The sequence below is a fragment of the Megascapheus bottae genome, chromosome 15 (genome assembly GCF_031878675.1).
Source record: "Megascapheus bottae isolate mThoBot1 chromosome 15, mThoBot2.hap1, whole genome shotgun sequence".
Taxonomy (NCBI): domain Eukaryota; kingdom Metazoa; phylum Chordata; class Mammalia; order Rodentia; family Geomyidae; genus Megascapheus; species Megascapheus bottae.
In genome coordinates, this window is record NC_143523.1 from 4,203,891 (window position 1) to 4,227,614 (window position 23,724).

The following is a 23,724-nucleotide window of genomic DNA, read 5'->3' on the forward strand; positions in this document are numbered from 1 at the left end:
GGAGCAGAACAGATAAACCCAGACCTAGTGCCTGAGGCAGGAGATGGGAAAATGACTAGAAAATGATACAAGAGGGTCTCATGGGAATAATAAAAATGTTACAGAATTGGACTTTGCAGTAATGGTGGCAGTTTTGTAAGCAGATTAAAAAACCATTGAACTGAACCCCCTAAATAACATGGAAATAACATGTGTAATGTTCTTTTACTTTTACAAATGGACAACTGACCTATGAAGGAGCTTAACAAAAATGTACACAGGGAGGTGTCATGAGATAGTCTCTGGGGCCAAACTGCAGATTCTATAAAATGCTAATTCATACTATGGAGGAAACGGACATGACAATGTACTGGCCAAATGCTCCTTTGACCTGGTAAAGGGTAAACGAGTAATACTTTTTTAAATCCTTTAAGAAAAAAAAACAGAGGACCAAGCGATTCACTTGTTTAATTTTCCTAATCATAATTGGTACACTTTCTACAATTAAGTGACAGAAAAGCTTACCCCACCATACTTTGTAATGATTTAAAAACTGGTACAACCCAAGACATCTCAGATAAAGACTAGAGCCCTGTTCTTTGAAATCAAAACGCCAGATGGGCGTTGAACCAGGGCCAAACAGCCACTGAGTTATCATGGCCAAGAAAAATTAGATTGATAATAGGACCAGTGTTGGGCCCCGTAATAAAGATTAATTGACTGCCCCCCAAGGAAAGTGCTTGGAGAGAGCCAGGAGTAGACACATATCATATCTCCTGTTGTGGCGGACGTAAATGCTGGACCAGTCCCGAATGGCCCACCATGAAAGATGCTGAAAACTATAATGAAGAAGAGGATGTCATGACAAAGAAAACAACCTGTCTTAAATGTAGGAGCAGGATCTGGTCACAAAAGAAAACAATGTTGATCTTTAGGGTGCGTCTGTGTGAGTGTGTGTGCCGGGATCAAAACATTTCTGGTTATTTGTGGGTCATGTTTTGTAAAACCATGAATGTGTTTTCTCACTAGAAAATCATGTACGTGATCTTTTTTTTTTTTTTTTTTGCCAGTCGTGGGGGTTGAACTCAGGGCCTGGCCCAAGCTCTGTCCTTGGGCTTTCTCAAGGCTAGAGCTCTACCACTTGAACCACAGCACTACTTCCAGCTTTTTTCAATGTATGTGGTACCGAGGAATCGAATCTGGGTCTTTGTGCATGCTAGGCAAGCACTCTACCACTCGGCCAAACTCCCGGCGTGATTTTTAAGGTCACTTGTAAAGTTAATAAAAGTGGCACTGGAGAAGGACCCACATGCTCTTAGAAGAGCAGGCAACATGGAGGAGGAGGTCTTCTTGAAGCTCCAAGGTGGTGGTGCAACCACCCATCAGTGAGTGTTGGTGGCAGACCCTGTGGGCAGGGCGTGGCTGCTAGTGACTAGTCAGGACAATGGCCCAGCCATGGCTCTAGCCATCGCTGGAGCTTCTAAAATGTGCACAGGAAATACCTGCAAGGCTCCTGAGGAGCAAGCATGCGAGCCAGAAGGGCAGGGAAACACTAGGGAGGAAACTCTCCTAACAAGTTCCCAGGGCCCACCCAGGCTGTCCTCTGAGGACATCTCTTTAAGAACCATGCTGGCGCACTGCCTTGAGCCCATAGCGTCCTCCTTCTAGCACAGTAAGCTATAAGCACATGGTGAGTACACCAGAAAAAAAATAACTGTCCCCACTGGACAGTGGACTTGTGTCAGTGCTGCCCCTAGACGCCTCCGCCCCTCAGTTCCAGGAGAGAACAGGGTGGGCACGCAGGACAGGAAAGATGGCTGGCTTTAATCAAGCCAGCCACATGGGCAGAGGGACAAGTCATACACTTGTCAAACCCAAACCTGCAGTGAAATCCCTGACAGGAGAAGTGGCTCACTGGCAGTGTAAAGGAGACTGGAGTCCCGGCCTCACTCTCCAGCCAGAACCCCCAGTGCCCACTTTCCTCACAGCTCGGTTTGGGGAGTTTGGTTTTAGCATGCCCTTAGATGACAACTTCTGGATGGCTCTGCCTGCAGACCTCAGCTCTCACTCAAGCGTTCGTAAGGAAAAGCTGTCCATTGCTGCACAAGAAAGGGGGCTGACAATGGAACCAGGAGGCCTCTCTGGACAGTCTCCAGAGGATGCAGAGTTAAACCCCCACACCTACTTGTGGAAATCCAAATCCGAAAGTGTACAAAGTGCCAAAGTTGTGTCACATTCCCACCAGGCAACCAAAACCTTCCACAAACGTCACTCTGTTTTGTCCAAAGAAAGTCACATGGAACAAGGAGCCATTAAAACAGCGGCAGCGTGCATTCTGGAATAATACAAACACCCACTGACCAGGTCATGTTACGGGTCGTGGGCTGTCTTACGTATCAGATGCGTGGCTTGTGGACCAGCCGCAATGCTGAGCCTCAGCTACTCACCTGAGCTCCTTGGGATCAAACACCAACTTCACATCGTTGACAATCGTGGGCAAGTATTTCAGTGCTGCGCCCTGCGGACCAGAACAAAGAAGGAGTCTGAGCAAGCCAACAAATGCCAACGAAAACTCCCACTTCCAATGAAGCACCAGAGGAAAACAAGAGGAAAAGGACTGCTTCAGAAGAAAGGTGAGAGCCATCACAGGGGAAACCGAGCAAAGCAGAGGTCTGATCCAAGAAAATGGTCCTTTCTTACAGTTTTGTTGACACATAATTATTAACAGACACTAACATTTATCACCTGGAGAGGAAGGGGACTGAGCGGGCACGTAGCTTTTTTCCCTTAATCTGAAGCCTCACTTAACAAAATGAAGGCCTGTTCCCTACAGCATTCTTCTTGTATTACATCGACAGCAACAATTAAGATGATAGTCCCAAGAAGTGTTCTCCTGTTCCTGTGTCTCCTGATTATGTTCTTCACTAAACTTACCTCCTACACGCATATTTTCCATCTTCTAGAAAACCCTCTGAGAGTGATGGCGGTGCTAGATGCAGAGGCCGGCCATGCACTGGGTAATAGCAGGACCCTTGTATATTTGTCATTAATTCTAACAGCACTCCTGTGGAGTCGTTAGCTGGGAGAAGTAACTGTGCTGGAGATATTAATTACCTTGCTCCTGTTCATGCGGCTAAGAGTAAGCTAAGCAAAGGAAATTCAATTTGAGCGAAGTCAGGGACTCTGAGCTTTTGTTCTACCTGTTGGCAAGCATTCTACTATGTGTTCTGACCTGGCTTTGCCACCTTCTAGCTGTGGCCCAAGTGACTCCTATGCAAGATGAGCAATACCCCCCTGAATGATACCTGACTCATACCAGACCCTTCCAGGGACTGCAGGAAAGCTCAGAATTAATGGAAACAAGAAGAGGGTAACACAGGAGACAGAGAAGAGCAGAATGCCTCTTGTGTAAACAACAGATACCACTGTTCTCCAGAAGTGGACGAAACCCACCTTGTGAACTCCACCCTGAATGTACATGTTCAGTGGATGGCTAGCAAAGCCCAGTCTCCCAATACCACAGCCAAACAATTTCTAGTCCACAACTCACATCCTACATGAATGTTCACTTTAAATCAATGCTTAGTCTCACATGAGCAATTGGACTACAATCCTTCTAGAAAAAAAATATTTGTTAACTTCAGGCCAACCAAAGATTTCTCAGATATGATCCTAACTACATGGTTTGCAAAAGAAAAAAATTCAAAAATACAGCTCAGATGGGGAAAGATGACTTATCATGAAAGTCAGCTCCTGGTAAAAGCTTATATCTAAGTGTAAAAAGAATTCAAATTCCTCTGGGCCCGTTGCTCATGCCTATAATAATAGCTTCTCAGGAGGCTGAGATCTGAGGATCTAAGGTTCAAAGCCAGCCTAGGCACAGAAGCACCTGAGACTCATCTCCAATTAACCTCTAGAAAATGGGAAGTGGGACTTGGCTAAAGTTTGGGTGGTAGCCTTGAGCTGAAGAGCTCAGGGACAGCACCCAGGCATAGTTCAAGCCCCTTAACCAAAAATAATAACAATAATAATAATAATAATAATTCAAGTTCCATAATGAAACAATCTCTTGCACTGTAGAAGGACAGAGAGAAGACCTGAAGATTTTCTCCAGGGAAGAAAGAGAGACACAAATACACACCTGAAGATGTTTGGTACCACATCTCTGGAAAACACAAATGAAGACCACAATGAGGTACCTATCAAAACTGACACGAGCTAGTAGTCACCGACATGCGTCTGCACATCCACTGTGCCTGAGTGCATCCAGTGGTAATATCACCTTAGAAAAGAACTTAGTAGCCTCGTCCTATGAGACCTGGAAGGTCAGAGGACTAAGCAGTGTGGCCCTGGAAGTTTCCCACTGGAAAAGTGGGAAGGAAACTGCCTGTGAATGTTTTCAGCAGCAATATCTGTAACACACCGTCCAGCTGCACTTGTATAAGTCAAACGCAAAAGCCACACACTGTGTGATTCCATTTCAACCTTCTGTAAATCCAGACTTCAGAGATGTGGGAACTGTTAGTAGATGCAGGGAGAGGAGATGAGGCTGAAGGAGGGGCCCCTTGGAGGGAAACCCCTTAAGGAATCCTTACAAGATGCTTTTGTGGAAACAACAATGAATGAATATATTGCCTGGACATACATTCACACCTAGCTTGTGCAAAAAGTGCTTGCAATTTTGACTAAGTTCTAAATACTAAGTCCCAGTGATTGTAATTAGAGATTCCCTCCTTGAACACTTGTTTGTTAAACTTGTCATTTAAAATATGATGTAAACATAAGCCATATAATGAATGATTGTTGTTCTTAAGGTAAAAAAAAAATTCCAATCAAAAAAAAAAGTGCTTGCAAGCATTGCAGGAAAGTGTCTGAACCTGGACACATAAGACTCAAGTGGCCAGATCCAATCACTGCAGAGGAATATAATTTCTAATGCAGCTATGTGACATCCTCTACACATCCGACATGCTCTAGAAGCTCAACTAACAAGACTGACACATGGGGTCCTCATATCTCGCTCTGCAGGGCGGTACATGGCCACCCCTTTTACAGATCACAGCAGAAGGCACAATGGCTCCATCCCTACAGCTGGCATTTGCAGCACTCTACCCCCAGCAATGGGGACAAACGCCATGTTCCATCCATACCACAAATATCCACACGAGAGTCTAGGAGACCATGGGCAGATGGGCATTTTTACCCACAGGCCTCCACTGCAGATGGCAGGGGGATTTTTGCCCACTAATTCCCCACTCCAGGTTATAAGTGATGGGTTTTGGAAGAGTTAACCCTATTCCTTCAGTGCCAAACCAACCAAGGGATTCCAATCAGCTCCAGTAGGCTGTGACTGAAAAAAAGAATTAAATAGAAATAATTTCATTCCGGCTTCAGACGTTCTGCTTGGACAACCTCAGACTTAGCTTGGAAAATATTTATCATGACATTTGATAATAAGCGATTGTCCGAGCTGATTGCTCAATCTCCTAAAAGTGCCTCGTTTAGCCTGCGACATCCAGAGGGGAAGAAATGAATAGTATAAAATGCATTTTACCCAACAAAGTGTCCCCCACCCCCCACCACCTTGCAGCCACTTTATAAACAGCACTCCCCAAGGATGGAGCAGACAGTGACAAACCAGACAACCACAAGGCCCAACTTCTGCTGGTCCCAGACACCACCCCACACTGACTTGACCAGAAAAGGTAGTTTGCTGGATAGTGCCTGTACCCTGCAGGCTTCCCACATTGGGGTCTCCTAAGCCACCCTTGCAGGGATGCTCCAGGGAAGCGCACATGGGGGCTGTAAATGATGAGCTGGGTCACCGCAGGCAGAGATGCCAGCACAGGTAAGAGTGGAATGCTGTCTGTCACCCACACGCCAAGGACACAGTGGAAATAAGGTTGAGCACAGAGCTTGAACCACACACTTGAGGCCCCAGTGACCAACTGCCACTCTTCCCCTGGAGCCCACAGCACCCGCCTCCCAGAGGTACAACTTCACTTCCACCTCTGGTCCCGGCATCCTGTGCAGAGCCACCACTCTGGGGAACGCCTCACCCTGGCTGTTGCTCCATGTGCCCGCTCAGGGACCTCCCCTCCTGCCAGACACTGGACTGGCCACCCATGTACACTGCCACTTACTGCCCTAATAGGCACCGGGCCTGCTGTGCCCGCCCAACCCAGGAAGCTGCATCACCAGCACCCAGACATGGCTTCTTCCAAGATGCTCCTCTTCCTCACAACACCCTCCTGAGCAGGTTTCCAAACCTGAATCTCCATTCAGAGAAAAACTTCCACCTCTGAAGCCCAACCCTTCATGGCACTCAGAGGTAGGGAAGAGACAAAGGGAAGGCATTTAAGGCGTTGCCTGGCCTTGCCTCATGCTCCTGTCATCATCTTTTTATGTGAGAACAGGCATTTACTTAAGCAAAACCATGCTCAGAAGGTACCAGGCCCTTCCACAACCTGGTGTGCAGCTGGGCACCACACAGAGGGACAGTCGTCCATTCCCAGGGAAGGTGGAAAGGGTGGACCAGAGGACAGGCTGTGGTATGACCCCAAGGACAAGTAGCTGGAAGGAGCATCTCTTGTTCACCTCACCGGATCCGGCCACACACTAGAACAGGAAAGTGTCCTGCATCAGAGCCTGCACGATGTCACCAACTTTTAGGGTGGTTTATTTACCTCCTGCTCACTAAGTCATCAGCAAATTACAAATAAATATTTGCTTTTTTTAAAAAAGGTACTTCTTCCTAATTCTTTTTAAGCCCAACATTGTAACAGTTTAAGACATGCCTGGAGGTTTCCTTGGAGCTTGCTGAAGCTCTAGTGTGTCTGCTGCAGAATGGGATGGCCCACTTCCAGAGAGCTCTGGTGGAATCACTTGTGTTCCATGAGCCCACAGCACCCAGGGGCCTCGCACCCGAGGCCACACACAGTCAGGAAAGCAAAATGCAACAGGAATCTCAGCACAGAGCACCCACCCCGAGCCAGAGAGCCGCAGGAAAACAGACAAGGAATTAGAGGAGATTCTGAAAACGGTAGAGTAATTCTACTTGTATGGGTGGCTACTGGGTGTCCCTCTTCAATCTAGGCTCTTGTCCTAACAGCTAAGCAAGCAGGAGTCACAGCAATCAGTGGCCACCCCTCTGAGGAAGGAAAGGGAGAATCAGGCCTCGGCACGTGCACCAGCAACGCAGTGAAACCTAAGTGTCTGACACCAAAAGAGCAAACCTATGAAAGAACTCGGAAAGGGCAGGAAGTGCTAAAAATTCCTTAACTGCCAAACCGTTTGGGTTAAAGAAATGAAATAAATTGTATTCTCTAAGAAAATTTAATTGCTAAGCTTCTCATGAGAATGCCAACTTAACACAAACTGTAAAACAAAACAGAAAATACACTTTCTAGTGAGCCTCAGCCTAACATTGTAAGCGTCGCTAGCTAAAAATATTACTACTGCTGATGAGTAATAGATACTATTTTAGGGTAAAGTTCAGGCTACATTATTCAGTATAATTATTTTAATTAAATCCATTAGCATATCTTTATATAAGATTAGGCGAGCTATCGGTGATACAAAATAAATTTTTCTTGAATAATGCATGAAGCAATTATTAATTTACATATTTCTGGAGAAAATGTGTATTAACAGGATGCCATTTGAAGGTTTTTGAGCAAAAACATGGTCCACATATTCTCCTTCCAGTCTGAAGTGTTCCATCTCCGGAAGATTGGGAGAAGAGCCAACCACTGTCAGAACGACTAGACAATCCAGACAGAAAACGTTGAAAAGGCCACTCTGGCGGGAGGGCAGCTCTGGGCCTACCAGGGCTGGGGTTGTGTCCCACTGCAGGTGGCCGGCCAGATAGCACGGAGTGACTGAACTACAGGCAGCCCTTTTAACAGCAAGAGAAAAACGAGGAGAGGACGACTGCTCAATTTCTTGGACTCTATTAAATAAACACAACTTATATCTTCAGTTTCTTAAATCTAAGCACAGCTTTTCCCTTAGTCACCAAGCTTCCTTGAAGCAGATTCCAGTCTTTCTGATAGCATTTCTCACCTCTCTGCCAACCCTTAGGTCATCAATCACGCTTGCTAGTGGAGCTGCCCAGGGATGTGCCTTGTGTGAACAAAACCCACAGTGAAGAATCATACTGACTACACTCCTGTGGCAATCATGGTCTAAATAATCTGCAAAATGGAATCCTCGGGCATGGAAATAGAGGAAGGTAGTGTGTACGCAGGAGAAAAGGAATGATTCAGCTCCTGTCAAGGCCACCCTTGTCCACCATGACCGCCATGTCACGGGCCCAATCCTGCACCCTGCATCCCAGGCCTGACACGGGCCAGGGTATGGAGGTACAGTGGGCAGAGGCAAAGCCCGTCCCTCCTGGCCCCAACACTAACTGCCACACAGCTTGTGCCTGGTGCCTCCCGCAGAGAGTACAACAGTGCCTCCTTCAAAATACACTCACATGCTGACTCCTGGGCTGTGGCTTGAATGTCCCTCCAAAGGTCATGTTCAAAGTCAGTCACCATCGTGACTGAGTGGAGAGAATGGATCCTTAAATGGCTCTACCCCACCGAATCTACAGGAGGGCTCACCCCTATAATCCCAGCTACCCATGAGAAAGAACAAAGGGAGGGTCATTTTTGACCCACTGAAAGAAGAAAGAACCAAATGATGAAGGCTCCTAGCTGCTTGGAAGACTGAGATTAGCAGCTGAGATCCGTAAGACTTATCTGAGCTCCAACTAGCCAGTAAAAAACCAGAATGGAAAGCACAAACCGGGTAGGCAGAGCATCCGCCATGAATGAAAAAGCTACGTGAGAGCATAAGGTCTGGGTTCAAGCCTCACACCAGCCCCAAAATGGCCAGGGATAATGGTCCAAGCCTATCCTCTCAGCTATACCAGGATGCAAAAATTGGAGAATTGAGAAGTTCAGGTCAGCTGGGGGAAGGTGAGTCCCTATCTCAAAAAGCCCCACCTATGGCTCAAGGTGTGGTTTAAGCAACAGATACTCATCTAGCAAAGCATGAACTCCAGACTTCAAAAGCAAGCCACTACCGCCCCCCAAAGGGGGTACATTCTCCTCCTACTGGCATGGGACCTTGCCAACTCACATCCCAATACTGCAATATAATATGGCCTCATTCATTATGAGTCTCCCAGCTGCACAAAATGGACCACGACACTCCAGTGCCTCAGACTAGGAACTGACTGAAACTGAGCAAGAAACTAATTCAAGGCTGAGTATCTGGGAAACAAGAGGAAGACCTCGGTAGGGGCACATGCACAGGCTAACACTGCTGCAACTGAAGGCCCCTGTGGACTTTCTAGAGACTGGCCAAGCCCCCATCCCCACTACCGCCGGAAGCTGGGAAGGTCAGCAGAGATCTTCATCTCCCCATAGAACCCCATCTCTACCCTGCCATCCCTTCCCATCCCTCATCCAGCCCTCAAGCTCCCTGCTCTGCTGCAGCTGTAATCTACTTCCCTCTGTGATGCCACCGCTCTAGAGCTCTGTGTAGGACCAAAGCCCTGGGCACAAGCGCCTCTGAGCACCGAATTCCCTGGCAGTGCCGAATGGTGGTGTGGTCTCATTTGAATGATTTAAATGTAAACAGAGCAAGGCAAGCCCAAAAGAGCTTCCACCACAATCTTACTTGTGGCATCCCTGCTCTCATGCTCGCTGATGCCAACACCACTTAGCTTTTTCCAGGGAGTCATCCCATACACAGTCACTGAAGCCCTCTAGGGAAGGGAGTCTACATACACTCAGAACACCTTCATTTTCCTGGGAACCCAGGTGACACCCTCATGACCACCCAGGGAGACTGACACCTGTCCTTGAAGCAGAGCCATCCTGGAGAGAGTTCAAAATCTCCAGGCAGCTATGCTCCTGCCACAAATGCTGTCCCAAACATCACATCCACAGATGCCACAATCCCCTATCCGGCCACAGCCAGCCACTGAGCTGGCTGGGGCCTCCTCCTCAGGATGCTCTGAGCTAGAGCCGGGATTACAATCGTGCTCTTCTCAAGAATCCTTTTGTGGGTGATAAAGACGGGCAGGAGCAAGACCTAGGATAGTACATATCCATCCAGGAACCCACAAACATAATCAGAAGAAAGGCAGACATCAGAGTGTGGTAGAGAGTGGGCGACATTGGCTTTTGTCTTTCTGTTCCAGCCCAAGGGCCCGTGGGCCTGGGAGAGGCAGTTCTGTGGACTCTGAGGGGTACTTCTTGGGAACAATGGCTCTGGTCCACTCAGGGACCTCCAGATGTCCAATGGGCCCCTTCCCTGCGCTCTGCCTTTTGTCTCACAGCCCCCAGAGCAGGGACATAGGTGTTGGAACCTAGGCTCCTGGTTCCTGCCCTAGGGCTCCCAGCCCTGTCTTCCTGAAGAGCTGCCCCAGGGTTTAAGACTTGCATGGCCTCTATCACCACTCAAATCATTCCTTGCAGCAAATCAACACACACCCTGCTGCTTCCATTTCCCACTTAGACACTGGCTCGTTGCATCCCCCCCCCCCCGTACTTCCCCGTCACAACCCCGTGGGGGCCGACCTGGACCCTCCAGGAGGAATCTGAATGGTTCTTATCAGCTCTGCAGGGCCTGCCTGCAACCAGGCATCCTGGGAGTCCCTCAGGAAGGGTTCTGTGGAACACGCTGGATACTGGGTTGCTTAATCAGGACCAGAAGCAGAAAAGGCCAGGCCAGTCTTCACTGGCTGTATTCATTCATCCCACCTGAACCTCTTGGCCAGCTTGAAAACATGAGGCAACATTCCACAGAAGGACTGTCTGTGGAGGCTGTTGAGCCCTCTGGAAATGTAGAGGCTTCCAAGCTCCTGTTTAGTCGAAGTCGTGACCTCTGAGATGGGTGTGGTGGGAACTCCTAAGTCTCTTCCAGCCTGTGCCTCTGAAGAGTGATACAATTAAATCGCCCAGAAGTCACAGGAACGAATTTAAATGGGCTTCTCCCAGAACCTGGTTTCAAGTATTTTTCTAGGTTACACCAATGAATTAAGGCATCCCGTTCATGTTGCCCTCCCTACACAGTTCACGCAATTTGGACGTTATTGGGAAAGCACTATAATCATTGTCATTTTCGGGTGTAATCACAGAAGTGACAGATTAATTTCAACCAATGCAAGATCTCATAGAAAGACCTAATCCAGGACAAACTAAGAAAAGGCTGCCAGGCAGAGCTGGACAAATAACCACAAGCCAGTCTAACAGAATTAACAAATTCGAGTGGCTATGTTTACCACAGATGTAGGCACAGAAGCCTTGTTTGCAAATCTGTCCCCCAAAAGGGACACATGTGGAACGGAAACAATGTGCCAGCTCCCAAATTGACAGAAGTGAAGAGAAAATGTCACTGGACACAAAGGTAAACAGTGTGATCAAGGGAAGGGCAGTATCTTTGATGTTTCATGATGGCCCAAACATATGCCAATGACAAATAAGAGACACATGATGTTAGCTAACTCATTATCAAGTTCAATAAAATCTGGGATACATTTTACAATTACACTGTTAATTGCCAACATCAGAAGAAAAAACCTGCTAGCTTTCACTTCGTATTTGTAAGAGGCAATTTAGAGTGATTCAGAGAAGACTTTGAAATTAAATACAAACACAATAAGAAAAATAATTATATTTATTGGAAAATGAAATGACATGGCCATCAAAGAAGATTAAATAATTCAGCTCTGGGATCTGGGATAGTCTAAGAATTTGACAAACATACAGTTCATAGAAATAAAGCCAGGAAAAAGAAAGCTTAGCATTAGCTTCCCATTTACACCCAAGATTAGCATTGGTAACCAAAGCCTCATTTATCTATTTAGCAGCCAGTTAATAGGAAGTCACTAACACTTCATGTAGATGGCTATAATGGAGCTCTGCGAGACTACTTGCAAATCATCCACATTACCTAGATGTGGCTGGATCCCAAAACCACAGAACACTTGAGCAAGAGAAAGGGAATGTGTAGGAATGATATTCATTTAACTCTGCACTTATACCTGTAAAAGTGTGAACCCAGACCTGTGTGGGGATCATCCCCTTGTGAAATGAGTGCATGGTAGTCACATCCTCATAGGCGTCCCTGACATCATTCATCCGACATCACTGTCAACGGTGCCCATTGGTCTTTAACATGAAGTCCTTTGACAAGGCACTTTCAACAAAGCACAGGAATGACTTCCCCAAAGCCACAGTGCCCATTTAAAAAATATTAGCAGTGGTTGCTATCAGTTAGGTACATATTCATGATCTTTCATGAGCTCTACAACATAGTCAGTTACTCTATTTTTAACATGACCTTTAAAAGGCTTATTTAAAAATGACATCCAACAATTGTATTCATATCAGCAAGAAAATGCCAAAGATACGTTAAGTTTCCTTGCTCCTTTTTTAAAATTCATTCTGCTAGGTAACTTCTGAAATCATGCAAAACAGAGGTTTCAAGGAAAAGGGTTTTAATACCTTCTTGTATACATGTGTGTTTGTATGTATTTCTGTGTGTGTGTGTGTGTGTGTGTGTGTGTGTGTGTGTGTGTGTGTGCATGCTGTTAGGAAATGAACAACAAACATCCAAACCAAAGGTGACTGGGCTTCCACTGACTTCCACTGACTGGCATGGAGGAAATGTGGGAGCTGCAGGTAGTGGACAGGCTCACTAAGGAGGCCAAGGCGGGTTTCAGATCTGGATCCCAGGACCTGCGGGGCATCTCCTCCAGTACCAGCACAGCCCCTCCTGAGAGGGCTGGACTGTGTCCACCTGCTGAAGCTCCTTACGCAGTCGCAGTCACCTCACTGAAATCTTACTGCCTTTCTAGGTACCCAGCACCTCCCGGAGCATGGGGCCTTTAGCTGATGCTGGGAAATCTTTTGTTTAAGTGAATACATGTATGAGTAAAATCACCAAAACGTACTTTAAAAAACAACTAAAAAGGCACAATCCATACTGAAGAAGCCAGAAAGGAGGATACGAACTGAACGAGTTCAGCGCCCTAATTCCTAAGTACAACCTGGCACATGCCACTAAAACAGCCACCAGCCGGGGGACAACATATGAATTTTATAGCAAATGAAAGCTTTAAGAGACCTGTTAAGAGACTGAATTCCTTTTATGGGAAAGTCTGGGTGATCTTTCTTTTTTTTTTTTTTTTGCCAGTCCTGGGCTTGAGCTCAGGGCCTGAGCACTGTCCTTGGACTTTCTCAAGGCTAGAGCTCTACCACTTGAGCCTCAGCACCACTTCTGGCTTTTTTCTAGGTATGTGGTACCGAGGAATCGAACCCGGGTCCTCATGCATGCTAGGCAAGCACTTTAACCACTAGGCCAAACTCCCGGCCCCTGGGTGATCTTTCTTAAACAAAATGACAGCCACCATAATCACAGTTGATTCAGGTGATTTATTTTGAGGGTTCTCTACTATGTCTCTGCTCTCACCGGAACAGTCAAGTGTTCTACCATCCCTCTCCCACTCCACCTTGCCCAGTGGCAAAACTCTGTATCTGAATGCTGTCTGGTACCTACTACTGGGCTACTGGATCCCTAATGAAAAATCATGATTCTGGCTGATGGTGACTTATTTTTTCATATTTATTGGCTCATAAAAGGCTGCCAAGTATGTACAAAACGATTCAAGAACCACATAACAAAGGAAGGCAAAGGGGTAAGAAAGGAATTTAGAGCTCCCTTCCCAAACTGTCAGCTTGAAGGTTCCCTATTTTACAACAGCTAGGGCTTCATCAGAAAGGAGAAGCACCTCATGATAGGAAGACAGGGGGTTAAAATGCAGCGACTAGATGCCAGAGCAGCAAATAAGTCAGGATCAGGAAAGCAGAGGACTGTCTTCCAGCCAAGACTGAACCCAGCAGTCTAAGGACCCTCAGCTCTGGGATGTGAACACATCTCCACTCAAACCCTTCTAGAGGTAACAGGTCTCAGACAGCCCTCTTTCACAGGGCGACCCCACCCACTTCATCCAATCACCTTTTCTAGCTGACCTGCGAAGGAGGGATTAGGCACGTGAAAGAGAGACGGGGGCACCATGAGGGGAGAAGAATTTTGAAAAAAAAAAAAAACCACTATGAAGTTGATGTTCTAGTTCCTGAGTACAAGATTCCTGGTAGAAACACACTAGAAAGACAAGGCAACCCTGTATTTTGTGGACAAGTTCACTGGTGTTTTGTTCTGATATGGAAACAAACAGGAAAAGGTAGGAAAACAGTGCTTGTGGTCAGGCTAAGGCTGCTCTGGTGGGGTGCACCTGTACTGGCCACTCTCCCCTTGGGCTATGAGAGAGAAGTGTCCAGAGGCCCTGTGAACACCCCTAACCCTAGCACAGAGGCTCCTGGGAAAGGGCCTTTACAACCCCACAAGATTCAACTCTGTGGCTTGCTGGTGACAAGAGTCTCTGAATTTGATCTTTTCTTAACAAAAAGGTAAGGTCAGAGATAATTAAAAACAGGTAGCTAGAGCCCAGTGGAGACCATGCACATATTTAACTGGGTTTTCTATACTATCGTCTTAATTACAATATGTAACATTCACTCAGTAACAAAGGATTAGTTAACTGTTCAGTCAAGAGATAGCCACAATTATGAACAGGAGATTATGGGGTGGAGGACTTAAGGATAAAAGAAGAAAATAATAATAATACTCTTTAATCATCAAATTACAGAACAATATTAAATAATGGGATTGAGAAGGATTTAGACCCTCTGAGAATAGTAATTTTTAAGGGCAACACTGTAAAACATGGCAGGAAAATTATAAATATTTTAAATGTGCCAACTACTCATAGCATTTCTGACAACTCTTGGCCATACAAGAGTGTGGTCAGAAAGCCAGGCAGTGTTGACCCAGGGTTAATAAAAAACAGCCTGGCTGTGGGCTATAATTTGTTTTCTCTCCTGTGCCATAATGTACTAAAGGGACAGAAAGATTACTCATTCCTACAGCTTTAAACAGCTTCTTAAAGGTTTTAAGTAACTTTTAATGTGTTTTTCTTTTTCTTTTCTGTATCACAGGAATTTGTGGAGAAGATTAAGAAACCACCTTAGGAAAAACAGAAAACAGAACTCACTAATCATCTTCCATTTAGCCTTTTTTATGAGTAAACAGGGAAATCATTTATAATCACATTCATTATAAAGAATCCAAATTATTGCACTCTGTTTTATTATCTATCCACGGGAAGCATGCAGGCACACTATGAACTTGGAGACTTTCTTTCATGACTAACCTCTATCTTACTAGCCCAAGGGCTTCTCCAGTAAAGCAAAAACTGAAGGTATAGGAAGAAGGAAGAGTCCCAGTATCAGGCTCCGGTGAAGGGGCCTCACAAGGAGCCTGAGGATATGCCCTGGAGTGCAGCACAGCAGGCCCTTCCCTTCTCAAGGTGCTGGGACAAGTGCTTTCTAAAGGAATCGGTGCCTTCCCTTCATTTATCTGCTTGTCCACGAGGTGTTGGCATTGTGCATGCCTCACAAAGCGCTCAATGGCCAAGAACTGCGATTAGCTGAAGAGGACAGCGATGAAACATGGGCGCATGCACACCCCTGCTTCGGGATTTACTAAGGAAGTCCACTTGCAGGAAGGATGGGATCCCAGGGCCGAGCAGCAGAGTGGGGAAGGCCACCTGGCCAGCTCGAGCAGGTCCCCTGGGGGTGATGATTAGAAGGACCTACACATGTGGCCACTCAAACCAGAAGCACCTACCTCTATAGAGAAGTGAGGCAAGACACATAGGACAGCAAGGGAGAAAAGGCTTCAATGGGCTCAAGTAGTCTGTAGCAAGACCACCGTGCTGGGGGAGAGCCCATAGGCAGGTGACAGAGGCTCTTACTACTTATTGTCCTCCTGAACGTTGACTTCCCTGTTCCAAAAAACCCCTCAGTGCTATGGAGCCCAGGGGGCGTTCCTGGGACTGGGGCAATGACACACTTCACCACGGTCAAAACAGGAGCGAGTGTGTGCTCATTGTCCAAAGCTGCTGCACACGTGTACTCGACACGGCTGCAGCTCCACCACAGAAACCCACGAAGCCCGCCCATCTGTGGTTGGTCCTCCTCAGGGTACAAGAGTGGAAGACCTTGAACTAGTCGTCAATAGAGCAGAAAAATGGAAAAGAAGCTGTGGAATTCTGAATCAGGATATGGCCACGGCTCCCAATTCTGGAGAAGGAAGGCCAGAAAGTCTGTGGCTACTGAAGACACCGTTACTGCTGATGGGGTGAGAGCTGCTTCTGCATCCCACAGGGGAATGAAGGAGGAGAAGGCGCAGCCACAAGCCCTGGATGTCACAAAGAGAGGGGACCTGATGACCATGAAGGCACCAACCACCACCAAGGGTTGCTGCCTGCTCCTGAAGGCAGGAGTCTCCATGGTGCAAGCAAAGAAAATCCAAGCACCCAGGATCCACGAGTCAATCCATAAGAACCATCGCAAGGACAGACAGCAAACACTTCTCAGAGAAGGTGAAGGAGCTCAGTGGCTTTTCTCACAAAAACATTGTAATAAAAAGAAACAGGTGTTTTAATGGGTGAGTGGAAATTCTCTGCAAATAGTATTTACCTTGGCAAAACACAGCAGCTGAGGTTCAGAAGCATTTCAAATAGAGATGACATATTTAATTCACAAAGAAAATGAAATCTCATTTAACTACCATGGAAGGTCACCAAGGGCGGAGGGCCAACCACAGGAAGTTCCCAGGAGGTTACAGCAACAACCGAGGCTAATGAGTCCACACCAGAAGGGCAGCAGAGCCGAGGAAATTGCAGGCTAGCTAAGGACATCCTTCAGTGTGACAAATACCAGACCCAAAGTTTCAGGTAGAGAATATTAAATTATTGAATACCAGAGTCCAGATGCAAACCTGGAAGAAATAACAGTGACTTGAAATGGCTGGGAGAGACACACTCAACCCAAAGGGAGTCTCAAAATTTTCAGTACACACTTAGGGTTCCCTTCCCTCTGACATGGCCATGTTGTGAACTGTGCCATGAGTCAGAGGAAGCAGCCCCCCCCCCACACACCCCTAAACCCTTTACTACACTGACCCAGCAAATTCAGATGATAGGAAATTTTCCATTTCAAAGCTGATATAGCCAGATATGGTGGCTCAGAGGGCTGAGATCTGAAGCCAGGTCCAACAGGAAAACCCGTGAGATGCTTACCTTCAATTAACCACCAAAAGTGCTAAGAATGGCAGAGTGGCAGTCTTGAGCCAAAAAAAAAAACAAGCTACAGAGCAAGACTCTTGAGTTCAAGTCCAAGTACTAGCACCAAAAGGGGGGAAAAAAAAAAGATGATGATAATGTTTATGTAACCACAGTGAGAAAAGCTCTAGTTGGGAATTATTACAAAAATAAATTCCACTCAAACCCCTGAGTCTATGTTAAAAATGAAGGAAGGAGGACAATTCCTGGGGAAAAAAATCAGATGACAGAATCTCAAATGCTATTAACTTTCAAGCTTTCAGAGAAAAGAGACAGCAAGACAAGAGAATGTCTAAGCCCTCACAGGCGTCTGGTAGTGGCTCAGAAGGATGCAGATCCACATGTGCCAGTAATAGTTTTACTCTCTTAGGAGGTGACTTAATCCTGCTAACAGCTCATGTTTGTCTGATGGAGTCTCCTGTTCCTAGCTGGGAGAGGTGAATGGCAGCCCAACCACTACATTAATTATCCCCAATTATGAATAAGCAGAGTGTGAATGAAACTCTGCTCCAGTGAACTTAACATCAGTGTCAAAAGAAAAAAAAAAAGAATGTGAGAAAGATTTTAAGTGGCATGCTAATTCTGGGAATGAAGGTGCGTTTACAATTCAGACATCACACTTCTGAAGGCAGCTTTACACAGACCACCCATTCTTTTTTTTTTTTTCTTCATCTACCTTTATACACACTTAGAAGGAATTCCTTCCCAATGCAGGCAAGTAGAAGCATTCCATCCTTCCTTTGAGGCTCATTCATCTATTTTAGAGGTGACTAGTTTCTAGAGAGGGGATCCCCAGGGGTCAAACGCAGAGGGAAACTTGGAATGGTTTCCGTTGTCTTATTCAGAAAAACAAGAAGTTAAGAGGTGTGCAAGTTTCCATCTGAAGGAACCAATGAATTCCAGAAAAAGAAGAAACAGGGCCCATGCCACCAGTGAAGAGGCAGACATGCGAGATGGAAATGGTGTTTGTTTGTGTTGGCAGGTGTGAGGGTCCATGCTCCTCAGTGCAGTGTGTCTGTCGGCATCTATGTAGTAGGCCTCAACCTAAATTCAGCTTGCTTGATAAATAGAATAGTCAGGCTGGTAACTGATGTCTGTCATTTTAGCTGCTTGAGGGGCTCAGATTATTCTGATTCAAGGTCAGCACTGGCAGAAGAGAAACACAAAATATTCAAAAGACCCTTCTCAATGAAGAGCTGTACACAGGGACTGGCACCCATTACCCTCGCTCATTCCACGAGCAATGAGATCTTACCTCAAAAGTACCAAGGGGAAAAAACATAGCCAGGTGGAATGAGCAGTAGGAGTTCCTATCTAGGAGGCCCAAGGCCTTAAGTTCACATCCCAGTACAAGCCCCCCACCCCTCCCACCCCGCCAAAGGAAGAGGATTAAGTCCTTCTCATCAAAAGCCAAGGTTGTCACACTGGATTCTAAACACAACAGCCATGTAACACCACTTGAATACTCAGCACAAGAACACAACTTTCTACTCTCATTTCCACGTGACACAGCCTCCTCTCACTTCCAGGATGATGCCCCAGCAAGAAAGGGTTGCCCTGTGCCCCTCACCCTCCAGAGATGGAGACCCAGTGGCATGGAAGGGAAGGCATGGAGGGTGAGAGTAGAACGCTCACCAAGCCAGGTCTGGGAACTGCACAGCTAGAAGGACAGCTGGCCAGCCAGAGCCTGGGAACCAGGTGACACTGTGCTACACAGATGAATGCAGGTGGCACAAGCTTCGGGAGTGACCACCGTCTTCTGCAAATACAAAGGCTACTGGTTCCCTTCGCCCACTCTCAGGTGAGCAGAGGTTCCCAGAGTGAGCAGAAGATGCCAGTCCACAAGTCCTCCAGCAGCTGCCTGGCATGCTGGTAGGGGCAGAGGTCACATACCCTGAGACGTGGGTCTCCGTGAGAGCCACACAATTCTGGAAGGCAAGGTTCTACACTAGCTTCTTTTTAAATTAAAAACATATTTTATTTACAAATATAAATGAAAAAAGTTATCGCATGGCAAAAATAAAGGCAATAATAAAGAATTCAAAAGATAAAATTTTTCAAGAACTCACATAATTTGCATGCTGCCAGCTCCCCCACCCCCACCCGACCATCTTCCCTGGGAGATCATAACCTCTTCTAGAAATGTAATTAAAAAAACAAATGTGTGTGTCCGTTCTCTGTGTGGCAGCTGGGGACCTGAGAAACAGCTATCAAGACTTGGGGAACACTGCCAGATTCATCTTCCGAGCACTGGCCCCAGAGCAGCACCCTGAGTTTTACGTATTACCCAAAACCAAGCAACTGCTATCACCTTCTCCTTTTACCCCTCATCCTTTGACACCTCCCCACCCAATCCAAGTCACTCCCACCCCTCAAAGCATAGAGCCATCCTATCCACCAAGCTTTCTCTGGTAGTAGTAGTGAGGGATCCCAGTCTGGCCTGCAGTCCCTCATGTAGACAGAAATGACATCTGTCCCCAGGGTCAAATACCTGGCTTCTAGGAATTTCCTGCAGATGCAATGCCCTGTCTTTCTCTGTTACTGATGTCCACAGCTGGCCCCACATGAGCACTTCATATACTATAAATCCAAGGATCCAATGCCTGTTATCTTTAACTATATGCTAAACGTGCACACACATTACAAATCTAAACCTTATAACACCCAGGGAGAGCTCAATGTCTTGAGTGGAGGTAGAAGGAAAACACTTCCTGTTGCTGCCTTAGTAGTAACTTAAACATCAAGGAAACAGACTATACAGATGCTGAGGGGACCATAACTTCTTTCAGGCATCATCTTCCTTACCATTCCCCTGGGACATCAGCCCCTACTCAGTGTGGACTCTCAGGCTCCTGGTACCTGCCTGCCTTTATCTGGGGAGTTAACAAGGAAACTCCAAGCAGGACAGAAGTGCTAGAGACATCACACAAGTCCTGGGTCCAAACAGGAGTGGTAGGATAGGGAGGGAGGGAGAGAGGAAGAGTGGTGGGGAGGGAGGGAAGGGAGGATAATAGCTCTTAGGTAGGACCAGAAAACCCCTACTGGTCAACAGGGAGGGATGAGTTTCGTGTCTTTGGAGTACATCCTACAAGGACAATCTACCCAGGGCTGGAGGAAGGGCAAGTGCGGAGTTGCAAATGCCCCTGAAGAAGAGCAAGGCAATGTCACCTGCACACCTGTGGTGACCCTCACCTGGGCGTCCTGGGAGAGATACTGCTCTGGAAAGCCAGGCACCCAGGAGGTCAGCAGCATAAGCTTGCTTCGTGGGTCCCTCCAGTTCCATAACGTATCTCTCTTGATGGTTTTGGTTGTACTTTTCGGGGTAACTTGCTGACAGGCAGGTCTTCATTTATCGGCAACTGACTGGACATTAATTTGACCACCCTTTGGAGTAAAGTTTTTCCAGTCCATGCCTGCTGTGCAGCAAACAATGCAGACAGCAATACTAGGTGCTAATGGATCAAGGACATGGAGTCTAAGTGATCAAAACCCCATGGCAAGTGGTAGTCCCTGGGTGGAGATTTCCCTGTGCTACTTCATGGCACTTTATATTTTATTATTGGCCTGTCTTTGAGAAGCAGCCAATAAAGAAAGAGATGTGTCACTGAAATGCAGTCCTCCTAAAGTGTGCGTGGCCCCAGAGTCTGTGGTAGGTCATGTGGTATCAAGGAAGCACAAAGAGCAGGCAGTCCCTGCCCGGGCGACCCATAGCCACCTGCCACCCCATGACACAGAGCTACAGCAGAGGGGAGTCACTCAGACACCGCACCCAGCCGAGGGGCAAACCTCAGCAGACGAGTCCGCATCATGGAAATAACTTCCACACTGTGAGTCAGGAGTCCTTCCTGGCTTACACAGGGACGGCCAAGGGCCGGACAGAGGCAGAAAGAAGAGGCCACGGCAGGGCAATTCCCAAGGGGCCTTGGGGGCAGCACACTTCCTCAGAATCACGTCCTTCCCAGAGATGGTCATAAAGGATCAGCTTCAAAAAGAGGAAATATACATGGAATGTGTGGGTGTCTAAAATATAAAACTAGAGAATGAGCTTGGCGCCAGCTAATTTCTTAAATATAGCCTTCTGAAGTCTGGAGCAAAGTGTTCACAGAAGGACCAGTGAAAGGCTCCCCAGTATAGTTCCCTGAGGAGGTGGTAGAGCCTTGAAGAGGTGGGTTGAGGGGGAAGTCTTCAGGTCACTGGAGGGAGATCCAGCCACTCCTCCTCTCCCTGGCTTCAGAGGTAAGAGAGGAATGGTTCAGCTCTGCCATGGGTTTCTGTCCCAATTTGCTGCCTCCACACAGGCCTCAGCCATGAACCAACGGGCACTTTTTCTTTTTCTTTTCCTTTTTCTTTTTTTCATGGTAAAAAGAGTAAGTTATAATTTGAAAATGAAATGAAAGCTATGGAAAAAAGTAGGTAGACATTTTTCTGGAGAGGGTCCCCAGAAAGAAGTGCAAAGGAAGCTGAGTGTCAGTGGCTCACACCTGTAATCCTAACTACTAAGGGGACTGAGATCTGAGGATTGCAGTTCAAAGCCAGCCAGGGCACTAAAGTCCGTGAGACTCTGATCTCCAATTAACCACCAGAAAACTGAAGTGGCACTGCATCTTAAGGGGTAGAGTGCTAGCCTTGAGCTGAAGAGCTCAGGGACAGTGCCCAGGCCCAGAGTTCAAGCCCCACAACCAACAAAAGAAAAAACCAAAACGAACAAACAAAAAAGTGCAAAGGAGTCCTTTCAGGGAACAGTTATGGCACTCCTCCCCTGGGCTTCGCACTTATGGCCTGTGCATGCCCTGCCCTGCTTCTTTTCATTGATTAAGCAGGAACCCAGAAGAAGTATCAGAGCAGGAACTCAGATTTAAGGAAGGAAGCATTTGAGCAGGAGCCTAAGGCACTATGGGAGCAAGAAGTGCCATGATAGGACATAAGATATGTCTACCACTTTTTATCCCGATCTACCTAGCAGCCTCCTTTTTTTTTTTTTTTCTTTTCTTCCTTTCTTTCTTTCACCCTTCTCAAGTGGAACTTTTTTGTAAGTGGATTTTCTCAGGGACGTGTTTTCTCTCTACCGCGTATCACTTCTGCTTTTAATCGTTATTGGTGAACACACATTATAGTGTCAGAACATATATTTCTTAGAATTATATGTAAAAATGTCACTGAGAACTATAGCCCAACACTAAAGACTCTACTGGCACAATGTAAGTATGCTTTCGTTTAATGAAATAGACCTTCACAGCTACTGCCTTTACCTCTTCCCTAATTCAATGCACCATATTGACTATACAGGATTTCCTAAGGGAAAAATAAACTCTACTTGAAGGATAAAAGTGTCACAGCCACAATTCATGGTGAACAATAGTGCTTGGCTCCTCACACAAACCATACTGTCTGGCAGCAGATTCTAGATACAGTGAGAATAACGCACACATTTAATATCTGACCAGTGGGAAGTCCTGGGAAAGACAAGGAAGTGGAGAACAGGGAAAAGGGGGCAGAGCCCCCCTCCCAGGGCCCGTGATCCTCGAGAAATGCCAGAGAACACCCAGGATGGGACTCGACAGTCCCCTTCTCCGATGCCGCAAGGTTAATGGCTGGGCAAGATTAAGAAATAAAACGTGACCCCAAAGTTCACACCTCATCAACCCACAGAGACAAATAATTTATTCTACCCTGAAGTTCTGCGAGGTAGCTTAAATTTCCTAAGTACTCAATCTCACAACAACAGAGCTAATGTCTGTTTTTAATTCTCATAGAAAACATTTCTTTTTTACACTTGGTAATGCTACATCATAAGCGAACATGTTTCCCATTAACTCCTTCTTGGATGTACTCAAGGGTCAGAGTTGTCCTCCCAGGCCTGGGCTCAGGCTACTTGGCACAGCAGTTGAACCCCCAATATCTGAGTGCTCCTCCAATGACCCTTTCCTCCAGCAGAGCGGACAGGCCAAAAAAATTGTGGCAAAAGCCATCTCACAAAGTCACAACTTCGCACTAGCTTCAGCCTCATTTGCGGATGTCCCCCAGGCTCTTGCTACCTGCTAGAGCCCTGACTGGCCATCTCAGGGGGAGTTCAGAATTAGCCTCCACTTGAACTTCAAACTCATTACCTGCTCCTCCTCAGGGCTAATCTTTGCTTACAGGACGAGTGCACGGCCACCCATTTTGTGTCCTCTGGATTATTAAACCATAAAAAGAATGCAAGTGGTTGCCCACCAGAAGCCACAATCCCCCTCCACTGACGAGAGAAACTACTGGACCCCATAGTGGAATAGCTTTGAACCCTAGACAAACCCACCCCTAACGTGCTGCATTTCACAGCTACATAAACAGATAAAATTCCTTCTCACTGAGGCAAACTTGTTGGGTCTACACAATCAGAATCAGAATGCTCTAGCTTTACAAGACTTGACATTAGTGGCTCCAGTCTATCCACGTTTGTCCTTTTCCTTTAATACTGAGCTGGGTTTTCTAGGTCTTTTGTGTTTCAGAATCACACA

General features: G+C 46.5%; 1 protein-coding gene across 2 annotated transcripts in view; it reads right to left on the minus strand.

Annotated features, from left to right (window-relative positions):
- Positions 1-23,724, minus strand: part of Dock1 (dedicator of cytokinesis 1) — a 411,811-nt gene that overhangs the window by 276,597 nt on the left and 111,490 nt on the right. For both annotated transcript variants that reach the window (XM_090345612.1, XM_090345611.1), the window contains exon 24: positions 2,427-2,497. In XM_090345612.1, the coding sequence (XP_090201738.1) occupies positions 2,427-2,497 (71 nt within the window). The remainder of the gene's footprint in view (positions 1-2,426; positions 2,498-23,724) is intronic.